The 14,940-nt window shown below is 38.7% G+C and overlaps 2 protein-coding genes across 8 annotated transcripts in view; one reads left to right on the top strand and one right to left on the bottom strand.

Annotated features, from left to right (window-relative positions):
- The window catches only part of NPTN (neuroplastin), a 73,444-nt gene extending 70,092 nt beyond the window's left edge, over positions 1–3,352 (top strand). For 3 of the 6 annotated variants that reach the window (XR_008954838.2, XM_034939103.3, XM_057299884.2), the window contains 3 exons: positions 112–133; positions 1,398–1,472; positions 2,317–3,352. Coding sequence is in view for 4 of the 6 variants with exons in the window: in XM_034939103.3 (XP_034794994.1) it covers positions 112–133; positions 1,398–1,458 (83 nt within the window). In the remaining 2 variants the exon portion in view is untranslated. Of the gene's footprint in view, positions 1–111; positions 134–1,397; positions 1,473–2,316 lie in introns of those variants that run through there. The other 3 variants (XM_034939104.3, XM_057299885.2, XR_010109956.1) reach the window with 2 other exon arrangements.
- REC114 (REC114 meiotic recombination protein) overlaps positions 3,093–14,940 on the bottom strand; it is a 112,797-nt gene continuing 100,949 nt past the window's right edge. For both annotated transcript variants that reach the window (XM_003818569.5, XM_055098509.2), the window contains 3 exons: positions 12,204–12,416; positions 6,964–7,050; positions 3,093–3,613 (listed from right to left, as the gene is read on the bottom strand). In XM_003818569.5, coding sequence (XP_003818617.1) covers positions 3,449–3,613; positions 6,964–7,050; positions 12,204–12,416 — 465 coding nt within the window. In that variant the 3' untranslated portion in view covers positions 3,093–3,448. The remainder of the gene's footprint in view (positions 3,614–6,963; positions 7,051–12,203; positions 12,417–14,940) is intronic.

Here is a 14,940-nt window from a genome sequence, read left to right as displayed (position 1 = left end):
ATGATTGCCACTTGCAGTTTGCTATTCTGTTAATCCTTATGCGGAATCTAACAGTTTTCTCCTTTCTTCTCTTATCTCTCATGGATTTTTAAAAAACTGAACACCATGTAGATGATGAACCAGCTGGACCAATGTAAGTACTTTATTGGACATTGATTCAACAGTATCTGATTGAATGATGTTGTGTTTGCAGTTTAATCAAATGGAGTAGCTAAGATTGGAGGGGAAGACAGTGAGTGGAAATGAAGGTTGCAGTGTAGATTTCTTAGCTTGACACAGATCTGACTAAAAACCACTTTATTCTCAGGATAGGTTATGCAGTCTTGTTTTCAGTGGCCATACAAAGTGGAATACCATGCAAAAAACTTTTTTTTTTTCAAATTTTGCGTATTTGATATACTTAAAATGTGGGGGAAATGGCCAGTATATCTGAGGCTTCCGGTTTTGTCAATGTTAAAACGTTTCTGATCCCAAGCATTTCAGATGAGGAATACTCAACCTGTAGCTACTTAAGGAATGTTTTTTTATGCACTCATATTGTGCCACAAAATTTCTCACTACACCAGGGATGGTAGTAAAAGGGTCCCTGTATTTCCATGTGTTATACTTTCAAAAGTTGTTACTGACCGAGTTTAACTCATGTAATGCAATTTGAGGCTGAACTGTAGCCTGGATAAACTGTCTAGCCCCATTAACAATTGCTCGTATCCAAGAGAGAGGGTACTGCAGGTATGGAATCAATCTAAGATCGGCAGAATCTCCTAGAGTTGGACTAAAGAGTGAGAAGCAGACAAACAGCACCCAAATTTGTTAAGTACCAGAGGGCCCAGCACTGCCAGCTTATAGATTACCTTTTATCAAGAAGGGACAGTGGTGTTGTGTTCAGTGGAGAAAAGTTTTACATATTCTCACCTGTATCGTAATTATAGTTCCGGATTCGAAGGGAAAGTACTTGTCTGCCTTGGGGGTCAAAAGGAGGATAAAATGAGGTATATACAGGTTGAGTCTACCTACTACCAAAATCCATAATCTGAAATGCTCCAAAATCAGAAGGTTTTTTTGTGTGCTCACATGAGGCTCAAAGGAAATGCTCATTGGAGCATTTTGAATTTTGGATTTTCAGATTAGGGATGCTGAACTGGTAAGTATAATGCAGATATTCCAAAATCTAAAAAAATTCAAAATCTGAAACATTTCTGATCCCAAGCATTTCAGATGAGGGATACTTAACCTGTAGCTACTTAAGGAATGTTTTTTTATGCACTCATATTGTGCCACAAAATTTCTCACTACACCAGGGATGGCAGTAAGTGAAAGAGTCCCTGTATTTCCATGTGTTATACTTTCAAAAGTTATTGACTGAGTTTAACTCATGTAATGCAATTTTTCCTCCAAAGGAAAACCAACTCTACCAACAATCACAAAGATAAAAACTTGCGCCAGAGAAACACAAATTAAGTACTGCTTACAATGTAAGTATGGCCTTCTGTAGCAGTCTTAAAAATTATATTCAAATGAATGTGCCTCTATTGACCTTGTTACAAATTCTTCAGTAATTGGTGTTATAAGATATTTTAGTTCATTTCAGAGCAGCTGATACTGATGAAGCCAGTTCTGTCTGCCCAGTTTAGGGACTGGAAAGGAACATTTTTCAGCTGCGTTGTTTTTTGTTGTTGTTTGGATTTTTTAAGATGGAGTCTCACTCTATTGCCCAAGCTGGAGTGCAGTGGTGTGATCTCGGCTCACTGCAACCTCCGCCTCCCGGGTTCAAGCAATTCTCCTGCCCCAGCCTCCTAAGTAGCTGGGATTACAGCTGCCCACCACCACGCCCAGCTAAATTTTGTATTTTTAGTAGAGACGGGGTTTCATCATGTTGGCCAGGGTGGTCTTGAACTCCTGACCTCAAGTGATCCGCCTGCCTCAGCCTCCCAGAAGTGCTGGGATTACAGGCATGAGCCAGTGTGCCCCGCCATCAGGTGCATTGTGTCACGTTTATATAAATGCCATTTCAGAAGACATATTTTAAAATCAATACTTTCCACTACTATTATATCTTTACAAAGAGGTGCAAATTGTCACCTTCTTAGGTGGCTTATTCCCAGAGGCCTACTAGTCTTACCTCACATCTGGGGGCAAGACAAGAATGGCCAGGTAGCAGCAGGGCCAGAATGTCATCTTGTTAGGCATATGGAGATCAGAATTTCACACCACATCCCTGAGCATGCTGTTTGAACCAAGTTTTGTGTGGCACACGGTGTAGTTGTGAGTGACAGTGCATAATCCCTTTATAATTTCCAAATACATATTTCTTTACAGATCTTTAGGTTCCTGAAACTGGTGGCAACATGACCTGCTAAAATTTTCTGCTTGGACCTCTTTGGTTCTCTCCCCTTTCAAGTGAGCAACACCACAATGACTGTCTAAAGCATGCCTTATTTAGCCTCTCCTGTAAGGGTGATCTAGCCAGGTACATTTTAAACAATGCTTCAGTGTAGAAGGTGTAAACTATTTTGGGCTTGATGTGCTGTGAATGTTGCTTTTTTTTTTTCCTTTGTTAAAATATTTAAATAGAAGTGAAAAGGTCCTCTGAGGATCAGATCATGCATGCGCCATTTTTTACTTAATGCAGCTGTTAAATTGGCAAAGCTCTAAAATGCACTGCTGCCATCTAGTGATACATTTTTGTAAAGTACAGCAAAACCTACAGATATATACAGTATATAAATATATATATATATATATTTATATTTTTGGGGGTGGGAGAAACCCAAAATAAAGTAAATGCTTGTTTCATTTTTAAGCTGCTGATATTCATTCCTTATTGTATGTTGTCAGATGAGGAAATTGTGCAGTTCTGGTACATAAAGATGAGTAATATAAACTGAAATCTATAATTTTAAGGGCTTAACCTGTGACTTTAATAAGCTGGAACAGTCCACTGAATGGGTATAATGAATTGCAGTATATACGTATGATTGCTTTTTAAGTGATTATCTTTTCTTTTGTTAAGTCATGTAAATTCATAAATCCTTTTGCACTGATGTGTTGAACCTTATTCTTGTACATTCATTCAATCAAGGCAAACTTTTATAATTTTTCTTTTGTTTCCAATGACCTTGAAATGTTATAGCATGGTAATATTCTATGCAACTATAGTTATACTTTTTGGTTTGACACTGTATTTTTTCACATTGATTTACTGGTTGATGATAGATTTTATAACCTAACGGTTCTCATGCGGTGCGTAACTGTAGATGCATGTACTTGTGTGTTTTGTGTAATTACTGAAGTGCAATGATGTATAAAAAAGTGGATTCACCTGTTTTTAAAAATAAAACATTGATAAAAGGTGTTTGGATAATACTCTTTATTCTAATATCTTCTTTAATTTTAGGAGGAAGCATTTTCAATACTTTGAAGTTCCTTAGTTATATATGTATATAGAGCATTAATTTCTCAAACCCGCCAGCTTTTTCAGTTCCTTTTCTACCTCTTCCACAAATGCTGGGAAATTCTGATCCATAAGGCACAAACGTAGGAAGGGGCCTAACTCTTCTGCACCCCATGCAGATTGTTCATAGACATGGGGCAGCTCCTCCGATGCCAGAAGAGTCTGCAGGGATACCAGAAAAGTCGTTACAGATTACAGGTAAAAGCAATACCTGGCTAATAGAACACAGGCAAATAGTGCTTTAAGGAAAGAGTAGCGAAATACACACCAAAAAAATTAGTGTTAATTAGCTTTACAGGCTTCCTTTACATAGTTTTACTGTTACATTTACAATTTTGTATATTAATATGTTTTCTGAATACACATAGCATGTGAGAGAATCTTGTTGCCCTAAGGAAAGAATTTCAAATGTACTGATGAAATGTTTGCAAAGTTGAGATTCTACTTTAATGAAGAATACTGTGCTGATAACCTGTGGATTGAAAACAAACCTATCAATGAATGAGCTCCACTAGCTTAGTTCATCTTCCCCACAGCATAGGTGGCAGAGTGGATGTGAGCAGCCTACTATGTGCTAGCTGCATTCTGAATGTAAGAAAGAGGCCACAGACTCCCAAAGGACATTAGTTCACACGCATCTTTTTCTGGCCATCTGTGAGTTTTGACAAATAGTCGTGTAACTGTCACCACAATCAAAATACAGAACATTTCTTTCACTTCCCAAAAAAATTCCTTTATGTGACCCTTGTGCTAACCATTACCGTCAAACCCTTAACCCTTAATAACTACTGATCTCTTCTCCATATAGTTTTGCCTTTTCCAGAATGTCATATAAATGAAATCATAATACGCTGTTGAATCTGGCTTCTTACACTTAGCATAATGAATACATTTGGGATTAATCCATGATGTTGAGTATAGCAGTAATTCATTTTTATTGCTGAATAAGTATTACATTGCATGGATGTGCCACAGTTTGGTTATCTATTCTCCAGTTGAAGGACATTTGGGTTTTATTTTTTGCAATTATGAATAAAGATGCTATAAACATTCCCTTACAGGTTTTTGTGTGAACACAGGTTTTCATTTCACTTCAGTAAATACCTAGGATTGAGTCATGTGGTGAGTGTATATTTAACTTTGTAAGAAACTGCCAAACTGTCATCTATAGTGGCTGTCCCATTTACATTCCACTAGCAGTGTAGATGAGAGTTGTAGTTGCTCACCCATCCAGGGTTTGGTATTGTCAGTTTTTCTTTTTGTTTTTAATTTAGGCATTCTAATAAGTTTGCAGGATGTCTCATCGTGGTCTTAATTTGCATTTGCCTAATGACTAATAATGTTGAGCATCTTTTCACATGCTTATTTGTCATCTGTATGTTTTCTTTGGTAACCTGCAGTGTTTTAAAACCAGTTGAATAAGTTGTCAACGTTTAAATATTAGGAGAGTTCAAATAAAAATCTTGACAATTTGGAAGATCTGGCAACACTGGATCCACAGTCCCACATGACGATGATGGGCTCCAGTTCTGTGTGGTCCACTTACTTTGGTGCATTGACTTGGTCATCTTATTGACTCCTCACATTAATTCTGTGAGGTAGGTGGTTTTATTCTTTATGTGGATAGCATGTTTTAGTGTGTAAGTACATAACTGGTATTTCTCTAGGAACTCTCTGTAACAGAAACTTACTTGGGATATACAGCACTTGTTTTGTTTATTTTTAGAGATGGGGGTCTCAATATGATGTTAGGCCAGGCTAGTCTTGAACTCCTGGCCTTAAATGATCCTCCTGCCTCAGCCCCCCAAAGTGCTTGGGACTACAGGTGTGAGCCACCATGTGCGGCCTACATCCCTTGTGTTAATTGCATTTCTATCCCATCTGTGGTTATACCTCACTTAATATCCTATTAAATGAACATTTATGTTGTTTCCAATTTCTTAAGCATTGTGATGAACATATGTATATTTGTGTAGTTGAAATGAAATTATAGCTAACATAATATTAAATTTGATATGTACTGCTAAATTGCCTTCCAAAAGGTTTTACCAACTTACATAGAATAACATGTCCAAAAGATAAGAGCAAGTAAGTAATGTATCTGAGCTCCAAGCTTCATGCTTTTTCTCATTTGTATATGGTTCTTCCATACTATGTAAATAAACTGGGCAAAGGTATGCCTTTTCTAGCAATTGTTATTTCCTAAATAAGGACATCACACCCTGCCTTGCTTATTGCTTTATTGCAGCTCTGTTTTCCTCAGCTTCTCTGATTCAGTTAGCCCCTAACCCCAATGCAAATATGGGCATTAGTCCTGCTGCTGGACAAATAACTTTTTTCATAGTTACGGGTTTATTAAAAGAAATAAACATGAATTCTTAGTCTTCCTACCTCTTGAGTTTTTTATTCTATATGATTGTCCATTTATTTTGAGTTAGTGGCAAGCCAGATGGAGAAAACCCTTTTTCTTTTTTCTTTTTTTTAAACTACTGATAGTACAGTTTAGTAGAGGGATTAAAAGAAAATGTGGCCAGGCATAGTGGCTAACACCTGTAATCCTAGCAATTTGGGAGTCCAAGGTGGGGGAATCACTTGAGGTCTGGAGTTCAAGACCAGCCTGGCCAACACAGTGAAATCCTGACTCTACTAAAAATACAAAAATTAGCTGGGCGTGGTGGCACACGCCTGTAATCCCAGCTACTCAGGAGGCTAAGGCAGGAAAATCACTTGAACCCAGGAGACAGAGGTTGCAGTGAGCCAAGATCGCACCACTGCACTCCAGCCTGCTGGGTGCTGAGGCATGGTGAGACCCTGCCTCAAAAAAAAAAAAAAAAAAAAAAATCATACTTGAAGATTGATGAACTTCACACAGAATTCTGTGGCAAGCAGAAGCTGCTGGCTTGAACACCTGCAATGAGGAATGCAGTGAGGGGGAGACAAAGTCCTTGCAGAGCTCCCAGGAGAGTGGACATCACACAACCATAGTTTTGAATGAAGAGGTTTTGCAGCAGGGGGCAAGGGGCTGTCTGAAAGCAAGTCTGAGTTAACAGTTGAATCCTCCTGGGTTTCACATCCTTAGCTGAGTACTAACAATCTACCCATATAGAAACTGTTGTAGATCTGAATCCACATTCATTTTGATATTTGTCTTAAAATAGTTCCCAAATTTCATTTCCATAATTACAATGGAGTCCTCCATTTATTCTTTTTTGGGAAAGTGGTGATTAAATTTTCTATCTTGGACATTCAACCACTTTTCCCCTTTTTATTTCCTTAGGAGGGTAGATCTTGACTATGTGCCTGCAGCCATCATGTCTCACCTCACAACTTACTGTAATAAAACTTAACTCTGCAAGGGGTAGATGAAAATGGCCCGTCTCTGTCTCTATCACCTTTTAGAGTAATGCTTTAGAAGTTTCTCTCCTAAAACAAAGAAGTGAACAAAGGGATACAAATTCTTAGGGGTCACTGCTTCTCATGACAAGAAAATTGAACACAGAAATAAGCTCTACCTGAGCTAACTGCGTCAGTGAGGTCCTTCCGTCTGGAGCGCCTGTGCCCGCTGTTACACACACTTGCTGTTCTGAGTGCTGGTGGGACTGGAATAAAACAACATGCAATAAGGAGACTAGCTGAATGTAATCTTAAATACCAAAGGCCATTAAAGAAGCAGAAATATGCATTCATGTTCAAAGAAAGAAAATACCACTAAGAGTGATAAAAATGGTTGTCAGCATAGGTCTGTCCTGATTTAAACGGAGGGTTACTTGAGTTACCACAGCAGAAGTACTGAGTTTAAATTTGCGGCTCCTGACCTCTATTTGATGTTCCTCAGCAGTTGGCAGGCTGTTAGTGCTTCTTCCTGTCAGACACTGGGGCATTCCTCTGTTGTCAGAGGCCCAGCCTAGGATTCAGGACCAGGTGCTGGAGGGTGGGCCCGGTGCTGTTACCATGGCAGCCTACATGCAGTGGACGGACCCCAGCTTCTGATGATTTGTCACACTCTAAAAATTATTGCTCAAGTAATACATGTTCATTGAAGAAATGCAAAATGGGGGGAAACTCCTATAATTTTAAGACAACTGATGTTTTCAATAAAATGATTTTTTTAATCTCATTTTAGATATTCTGAAAGAATGAGTTCTTCTGTAAGTAAAACTTACAGATATCTTCTTTCAACAACTGTTTATACCTCCTACGTACTAGACACTGGGGTGGTACGGGGATAGGAGCGACAAAGAACAAGATAGTCCTGCCCTCTGGAAGCCCACAACCTAGTGAGAACCTAACAAGTAAAACCATGAATTATCTTGCAACTCAGGAAGTGCTAGAGGTTCACAGAGAAGTGGGTAAACTGGAGGGCTGTATGCTAAGCAGGAAGTACAGGGATGCTCTAAGGTCCATGCTATCTGGAGAGAATCTATGGTAATAAGTTGTTCTCGGGTAGGACATGGGATGCTTTCCAGGCAAATGGAATGAACAAGGTGCAGGAGGTCTGGAGGCATGAAGGGCCCTACCTCCGTTCCTTCCTAGCCACATGTCTGCAGGCCCCAATGTGCCTTGGGTACCTGAGGTTGCTGCAGTGCTGCAGTGCTAATCTCCAGACGAGCAGTGGTGATCCTGCACTAGGTATGAGCTCATGGTGCAATACAGGGAGGAAACAGGGCACTCTTTGGAGGGCGCTTCTGTCCTTCAGCAACAAGTCTGACTACCAGAAGGTGGGAGATGCCAAATTCTGTCTTCTGTCCTACAGAGAATCTGATGGTTGCTAGTCAGTAGGTAGCAGAAAACCAGACCTGGAAGCATCAAACAACAACAACAAAAAAGAGGGGTGGAGGTACAGTGAGGAAGGAAAGAACAAAGACAAGAAAACAAAAAACGAGCAAAATGGCCAAAGGGCCAAAGGACTCTATAATCAAGAGCCCTTAGACAAGCCCCATTTCTCTGTTCAGTTTCTTCAGTTTTCTCCTCTGTAAAAACAAGGCAGCCTCTAGTGCCTAGTGTTTCTTCAGCTATGACATATGATGCCTTCCTAGAATACCTATCATTTCAGCTCACACAAAGAACTAATGTCAACCAAAATTGTCTGCCATAAACACTAAAAAATAGCTAAGTGGAACTGAAGCACCTGAGGCTAGCGGGCTCTAGGATTAGATGGTCCACCTCTGCAACAGCATAGAGATGGAAGAGTCTGTGCACACAGTAGCTGGAGTCCCCTAGCTACTTTCTTCTGGTTTTGTGCTAACAGGAAAGAGTCCACATAGGAACTGCGATCCTCTTAACTGTCTTTCCCATCCCCCTCCCTGGGGTGGGCTGGTTGCCTTTGAAGTGCTAAGGTTGAGAAATGCCTGGTTAAGCCACAATTAACAAAATTACAAGGCTGAGGAAAAGCAAAAACTAAAATATGAGCCAGTAAATGACTCAAGAACTTGAAATAGAATTATCTCTATTTGCAAAGAAGGAAACAACTATTTTATACTAAAAAATATATAGGTATTACAAAAATGACACACCTGAATGTAAGAGAGCAGCAAAATGACCAGAACCTTGGCCATGGCTTGTACCTCTTAAGACGGATTCTGAGAAAGAGCACATGCTACCAAAATTTGTACAACAGAGTTAAGGGCAAACCTTATGTTTTGCCATTAGGAAAACTAGAATGTTCTAGGTGGTGCCTCACAAGGTCTGTACCCTGGTGGAATTTAATCCAATGGCTTTAACTTATCATCTGCTCTGCAGCTTCAGACACTGTCTTATCATGCCCTCTCTTGGCTCTGGCGGTTCTGATCCTTGCTAATTGACTAGGATGCTGATTTGTTCATTTGCAAGGGAAGGCACATCTGAAAGGGTAACATTGGTTTCAATAATAGTAATGATGGATTTTGTGATTATATTTGCCAGACATTGTATTGGGTACTTTCTATACAGCATTTTAATCTCACCATTTTACAGATGGGGCTAATTGGCTTCCATGAGATCACACAGCTACTAAGAAATAGGGCCAGGATTCTAACCTAGATCCATTTTGATACCAAAGCCTGTAGTCTTTGCACAACATCATGCTATCTTAGTCAAATCACCCAATTACAGTTCAGAAGAGTCCCTGAAAATAGAATCAAGAAAGGCATGAAAGTTTCCTAACCACTTCTCAGGTATTTCTACCTAGACATTTGGGACCAGTCTTTAACATCAGAGAGCTGGAGCCTTCATCTGGGGCTGTAGCTCACAACTCAGCCTGCATTTGTTACTGCATGTTACAACTTCAATTTATTTGCATTTGTAATATTTAGATAATTGTGTAGCCTGATGAGGTTCTAGCGTGATGTGACTTCATTACCTTTATAAGGAACTCCAGACTGAGTTCCCAAAATCTGGAACCCTTTTGGGTTTTTTTGTTACACTCCATACACTGGGTATACTATACTATCATCTGAATCTAACGGGCAGTGAAACATGAAAAACTAAAGGGCAAAGAATCATAAGCAATAAAATACCTCATAACAACCAACCCATTTGTAGGGAGGGGATTCTTAAGGAATATAGCAGGAGCTGAATATAGACGAAGCATTATTGTTTGAAACTAGATCCAGGGTTTGTGAGGCAAGCAGCTTCAGCATTAAGACATCTTCACAAAAATCAAACGAAGGGAAGGAAAACACCAAAATCTGTTTGGTAAACTAAATACATTCAAGAGGAAATCATGCAGCACCTGCTTAAAGAAAAAGATTGTATAATAAATAATGAAAATTTATGTTCACCTTAGACAAATTATGAGTAACAAGAAACTTAGTGACAGCTGGGTGTGGTGGCTCATGCTTGTAGTCCCAGCACTTTGGGAGGCCGAGGCGGGTGGATCTCCTGAGGTCAGGAGTTCAAGACCAGCTTGGCCAACATAATGAAACCCCATCTCTATTAAAAATACAAAAATTAGCTGGGCATGGTGGTGGATGACTGTAATCCCAGCTACTCGGGGAGGCTGAGGCAGGAGAATGGCTTGAACCTGGGAGGCGAGGTTGCAGTGAGCCGAGATCGTGCCATTGCACACTTCAGCCTGGGCAACAAGAGCGAAACTCTGTCTCAAAAAAAAGAAACATAGTGACAAAACAGCAAAAATGAGGTGTTTTGGTTAAGGAAAACTAACATGATGAAGTAATGGAAAACCAGGTTTGGAAAAATCACTTCTCAAAGCAAATGCAAAACCCAGCTTGAAAGTAGTATCTCATCTCAAGAACAGAGGTAGGTGCTTATTCCAATAATATTTGAAACTGCCAAAGAAATGCAGAACACATATTTCTGGGAGAAATTCTATAGTCATGAGTCTCAAACTTTTTTATCGCAAGACCCCTTATGAGGCCTTCAAAGAACTTTCATCTGAGTTACATTTATCTGGTATTTATCATATTAGAAATTAACACGGAATTTTAAAATATTCATTAAAAATAAACCCACTTTACGTTAATGTTGAAAACATTTTATGGAAAATAACTTTTCTAAAACAAAATAATGATTTTTGCAAATCTCTTTACTACCTAGTTTAGTAGAAGGTGACTAGATTCTTATATTTGCTGCTGCATTCAGTTTGCTGTAATGTGCTGCTTTGGTTGAAGACATGAAGAAAATCTGGCCTCACACAAATTATAGATGGAGAAGGGAGGGGTATTTTAGAATAGCCTGTTCAGATAACTGGATATTCCTTGATACAACACCAAAACTCAACGAGTGAGTTGCTTAAAGTTAAGTTGCAATATAGAATCTGAAACCATAGCAATAAACTTGTTATACTGTTATATTACAATCTTTTAGCCTATCTTACACTTTTGAATAGCTCTTTATCCACGTATAATTTTGTGGCATTCAGGCATCGGTCATCTGGACAATACTGATTCACTGAATATACTCTTTCAAATATTGACACATTTCATCAGGTAATTACTTACAAACAAGTAAATCACATTTATTAATAGCACCTTTAGAAAAGTCTTCCGGGTTGGGAAGTTGTGAAGCTCATGTGGCAGATACAAGTTTTTCAAGATTCTAATTTTCACTTGGAAGCTTAAATTTTATCATTTTCAATAAATACTATCAGTTGTTTTCCTGAAGTGATAGTTCATTTCACTGATTTTTGAGAAAATGTCTGCCAAATACCCAAATCTGAATTACCATAGTCTGTTGTTCTCTCACATAATGATGGTATTTTATGAAAAAAGAGGCTAGTTCAAAATACAAATGTCACACAGGTGCGTTCCCTTGAGACAGCCATGGTACTGCAGACTGCAGGGTTATTTCGTTAGTTTGTTCTTACTGCGAATGATTGGAACACGATGACTATTAGTACAGTTTGGTGCCACTGCCTGATCTGTATGAGATGACAGCAGCCTTACGATGCCTTTGTGTCATCAATTCAAATGTTGACACAGTGAAAAAGGCAAGTGATACTATTTCTTTAAATATTAAGAAAAATAATTTTGACCGTGTGGGCCCCCTGGAAGAGTCCTAGGGAGGGGTTCATGGACCACACTTTGAGAACCACTGTTCTATAGTGACACCCAGAATGCAGCTGGAACTCCTCCCTGCCTAATTTCTGAATAGGGAGCTACAATGAGTATCGACCTCAATTTTAAAAAGTCACCCAACATAGATGTTTTTTAAACTACAAACCTAACAGACTTGACAAACTCCACTGTCATTTTGGCCACCCATCGTGCACTGCATTGTCATGTTTCCTGTATAACCAACACATCAGCCTACTTACTCCAGGCTGCCGTGGGACACTCTTTGCAGAATCCTTCCCTTGACTTTCAGTTGCCCTGGGTGGGCCAGGAATCAGCTGAAGCTCCTGGATGTTTCCATCAGGCACCTGAACGGTTATGTATTGCGCCAGCTTCTGAACACAACTGCAGCAGTGTTCCAGCGCCTGCTCCTTTGACTCTCCACTGAACTGTACTCGAAACAGGCGACTCTTGTCCTGTTTGACAAATCAAAAGTTATCATGAGAGACCCTCATCATATAACTATTTACTGTGGGGTCTTCCACTGAGTGTTTCCTTTGCTTGGCGGAGGAAGAGGTATAGATAAGGGAACAGTCATCTTCACTTATTGATGCAGGCATAGAAAAGCCAATAATTCATTTTCTTCCCCCTTTTGGGAGTTGTTCATCATACTAAAATTCACTTCCCTCTGGGAAGTGACATCAGCAACAGTGGAAAAGCTCATATCATAAAGACAGGAAGATCACTATACTGATTGCAGATCAGTGTTTTATCGTGCTTTAGAATAAAGATTTCATAGCTTCTAATTCCCTAAGTGAAAAATCTGTGAGGATAATAATACAGCAAGCATAGTCCTGCTCAAAACTTTTCTAAACTGAGTAATTCCAAACCAGGTAGATAACTATGTTAAACAAGGCAGTGAGCTTAAACAATACTGGGGAAGAGTGACAGGCAGATGCTCAAAGCTAATAGATCTCATGCTAATGATCTGTAGTACCCTTTATCCTTAAAGAGGCCAGACTACCATACAAGTTGCATAGTGAAAGGCTGTCTTTAATTTGCTGTATGAGTCACATCCCTTGGCAAATTAGCAAATGTGGGACAGATGCAATTTAAAAAATTTAAAAATCTGTCAACTACATCAAACTTATTTGATTACAAGTATAAAAACATCTAAGTGTAAAAACATCTAGATTATAACAATAACATAAAATCATTTTAGAATAGTTTCCCTTTTTTCTAGTCTACTACTCTGCCTAGTTTAGAGGAGTCAACCTACATAAAAGCCTCCCGAAACAGGACTGTATATATTGTATACCTTTCATCAGTTTCTTCTGTAAAGAAATGTAGATGCTAAGCTTAGCACAGTGACAGTCCTTTTCCCTCATGAAATATATATACCATGTTGCTTCCTTGAAAACACTCCTAACTACAGTTAACAAAATCCTGTAAGTTCCTATAAGCAAATAAATAGTCCTTGATTTTCCTGTTCACAATTTACACTATTTAGATAAACCCATCAAGTAAAGCCATATATTTAGATTACAGAAAACTCTTGGCATGGCTGAGATAATGGTAAGCTATCATGTTTAGAAGAATAGGCACCACTACCCCTTTTCACTGCCAGTATTTGGTACTCTTTATATTTTAATTCATTTAATTTTTTCCCCTGAATATAAAAGTAATCCATTATCATTATCTTATCCAACATTGGAAAAAATATGAAGAGTCATATATATCTGTGGGTGTATAAAAGAATATATACAAACTCATGTATATTTAATTTCTAAAATTTTAGGTACATAGGTGTGTATATATTTATGAGGTACATGAGATGTTTTGATACAGGCATTCAATGAGTAATAATCACATCATGGAAAATGGGGTATCCATCCCCTCAAGCACTTATCCTTTGTGTTACAAACAATCCAACCATACTCGTGTATTTAAAAATTTCCATTATCGTCATCCTGTTGTGCTATCAAATACTAGGTCCTGTTCATTCTTTCTTTTTTTGGACCCATTAACCATCCCCACTACCCTTCCCAGCCTCTGGCAACCATCCTTCTACTCTTTATCTCCACGAGTTCAATTGTTTTGATTTTTAGATCCCACAAATAAGTGAGAATATGTGATGTTTGTCTTTCTGTGCCTGGTTTATTTCACTTAACATAATGACCCCCAGTTCCATCCATGTTGTTGTAAGTAACAAGATCTCATAATTTTTTTTTTAACTTTTATTCTAAGTTCAAGGGTCCAAGTGCAGGTTTTTTACATAGGTAAACTTGTGTCATGGGAGTTTGTTGTACAGATTATTGCATCACCCAGGTATTAAGCCTAGTACCCATTCGTTATTTTTCCTGATCCTCTCCTTCCTCTACCCTCCAAAAGGCCCCAGTGTGTGTTGTTCCCCTCTATGTATTCATGTGTTCTCATCATTTAGCTCCCACTTATAAGTGAGAACTTGTGGTATTTGGTTTTCTGTTCCTGTGTTAGTTTGCTAGGGATAATGGCCTCCAGCTCCATCCATGTCCCTACAAAAAATATTTCATGTTTTTATGGCTGCATAGTACTCCATGGTGTGCATGTACCATATTTTCTTTTTCTAGTCTATCATTGATGGGCACTTAGGTTGATTCCATGTCTTTGCTATTGTGAATAGTGCCACAAAGAACATGCATGTGCATGTGTCAATATTACAGAAGGATTTATATTCCTTTGATTATATACCAAGTAACGGGATTGCTGGGTCAGATGGTGTTTTAGGTCTTTGAGGAATTGCCACACTGTCTTCCACAATGGCTGACCTAATTTACACTCCCACCAACAGTATATAAGCACAACTCGCCAGCATCTGTTATTTTTTTACTTTTTAGTAATAGTCATTCTGACTGGTATGAGATGGTATCTCACTGGTTTTGATTTGCATGTCTCTAATGATCAGTAATACTGAGCTTTTTTTCATATAGTTGTTGGCTGCATGTATGTCTTACTTTTAAA

The sequence above is a fragment of the Pan paniscus genome, chromosome 16, assembly GCF_029289425.2.
Source record: "Pan paniscus chromosome 16, NHGRI_mPanPan1-v2.0_pri, whole genome shotgun sequence".
Taxonomy (NCBI): domain Eukaryota; kingdom Metazoa; phylum Chordata; class Mammalia; order Primates; family Hominidae; genus Pan; species Pan paniscus.
The sequence above is the reverse complement of the archived record's forward strand: the minus strand, read 5'-3'. Positions and strand labels throughout refer to the sequence as shown.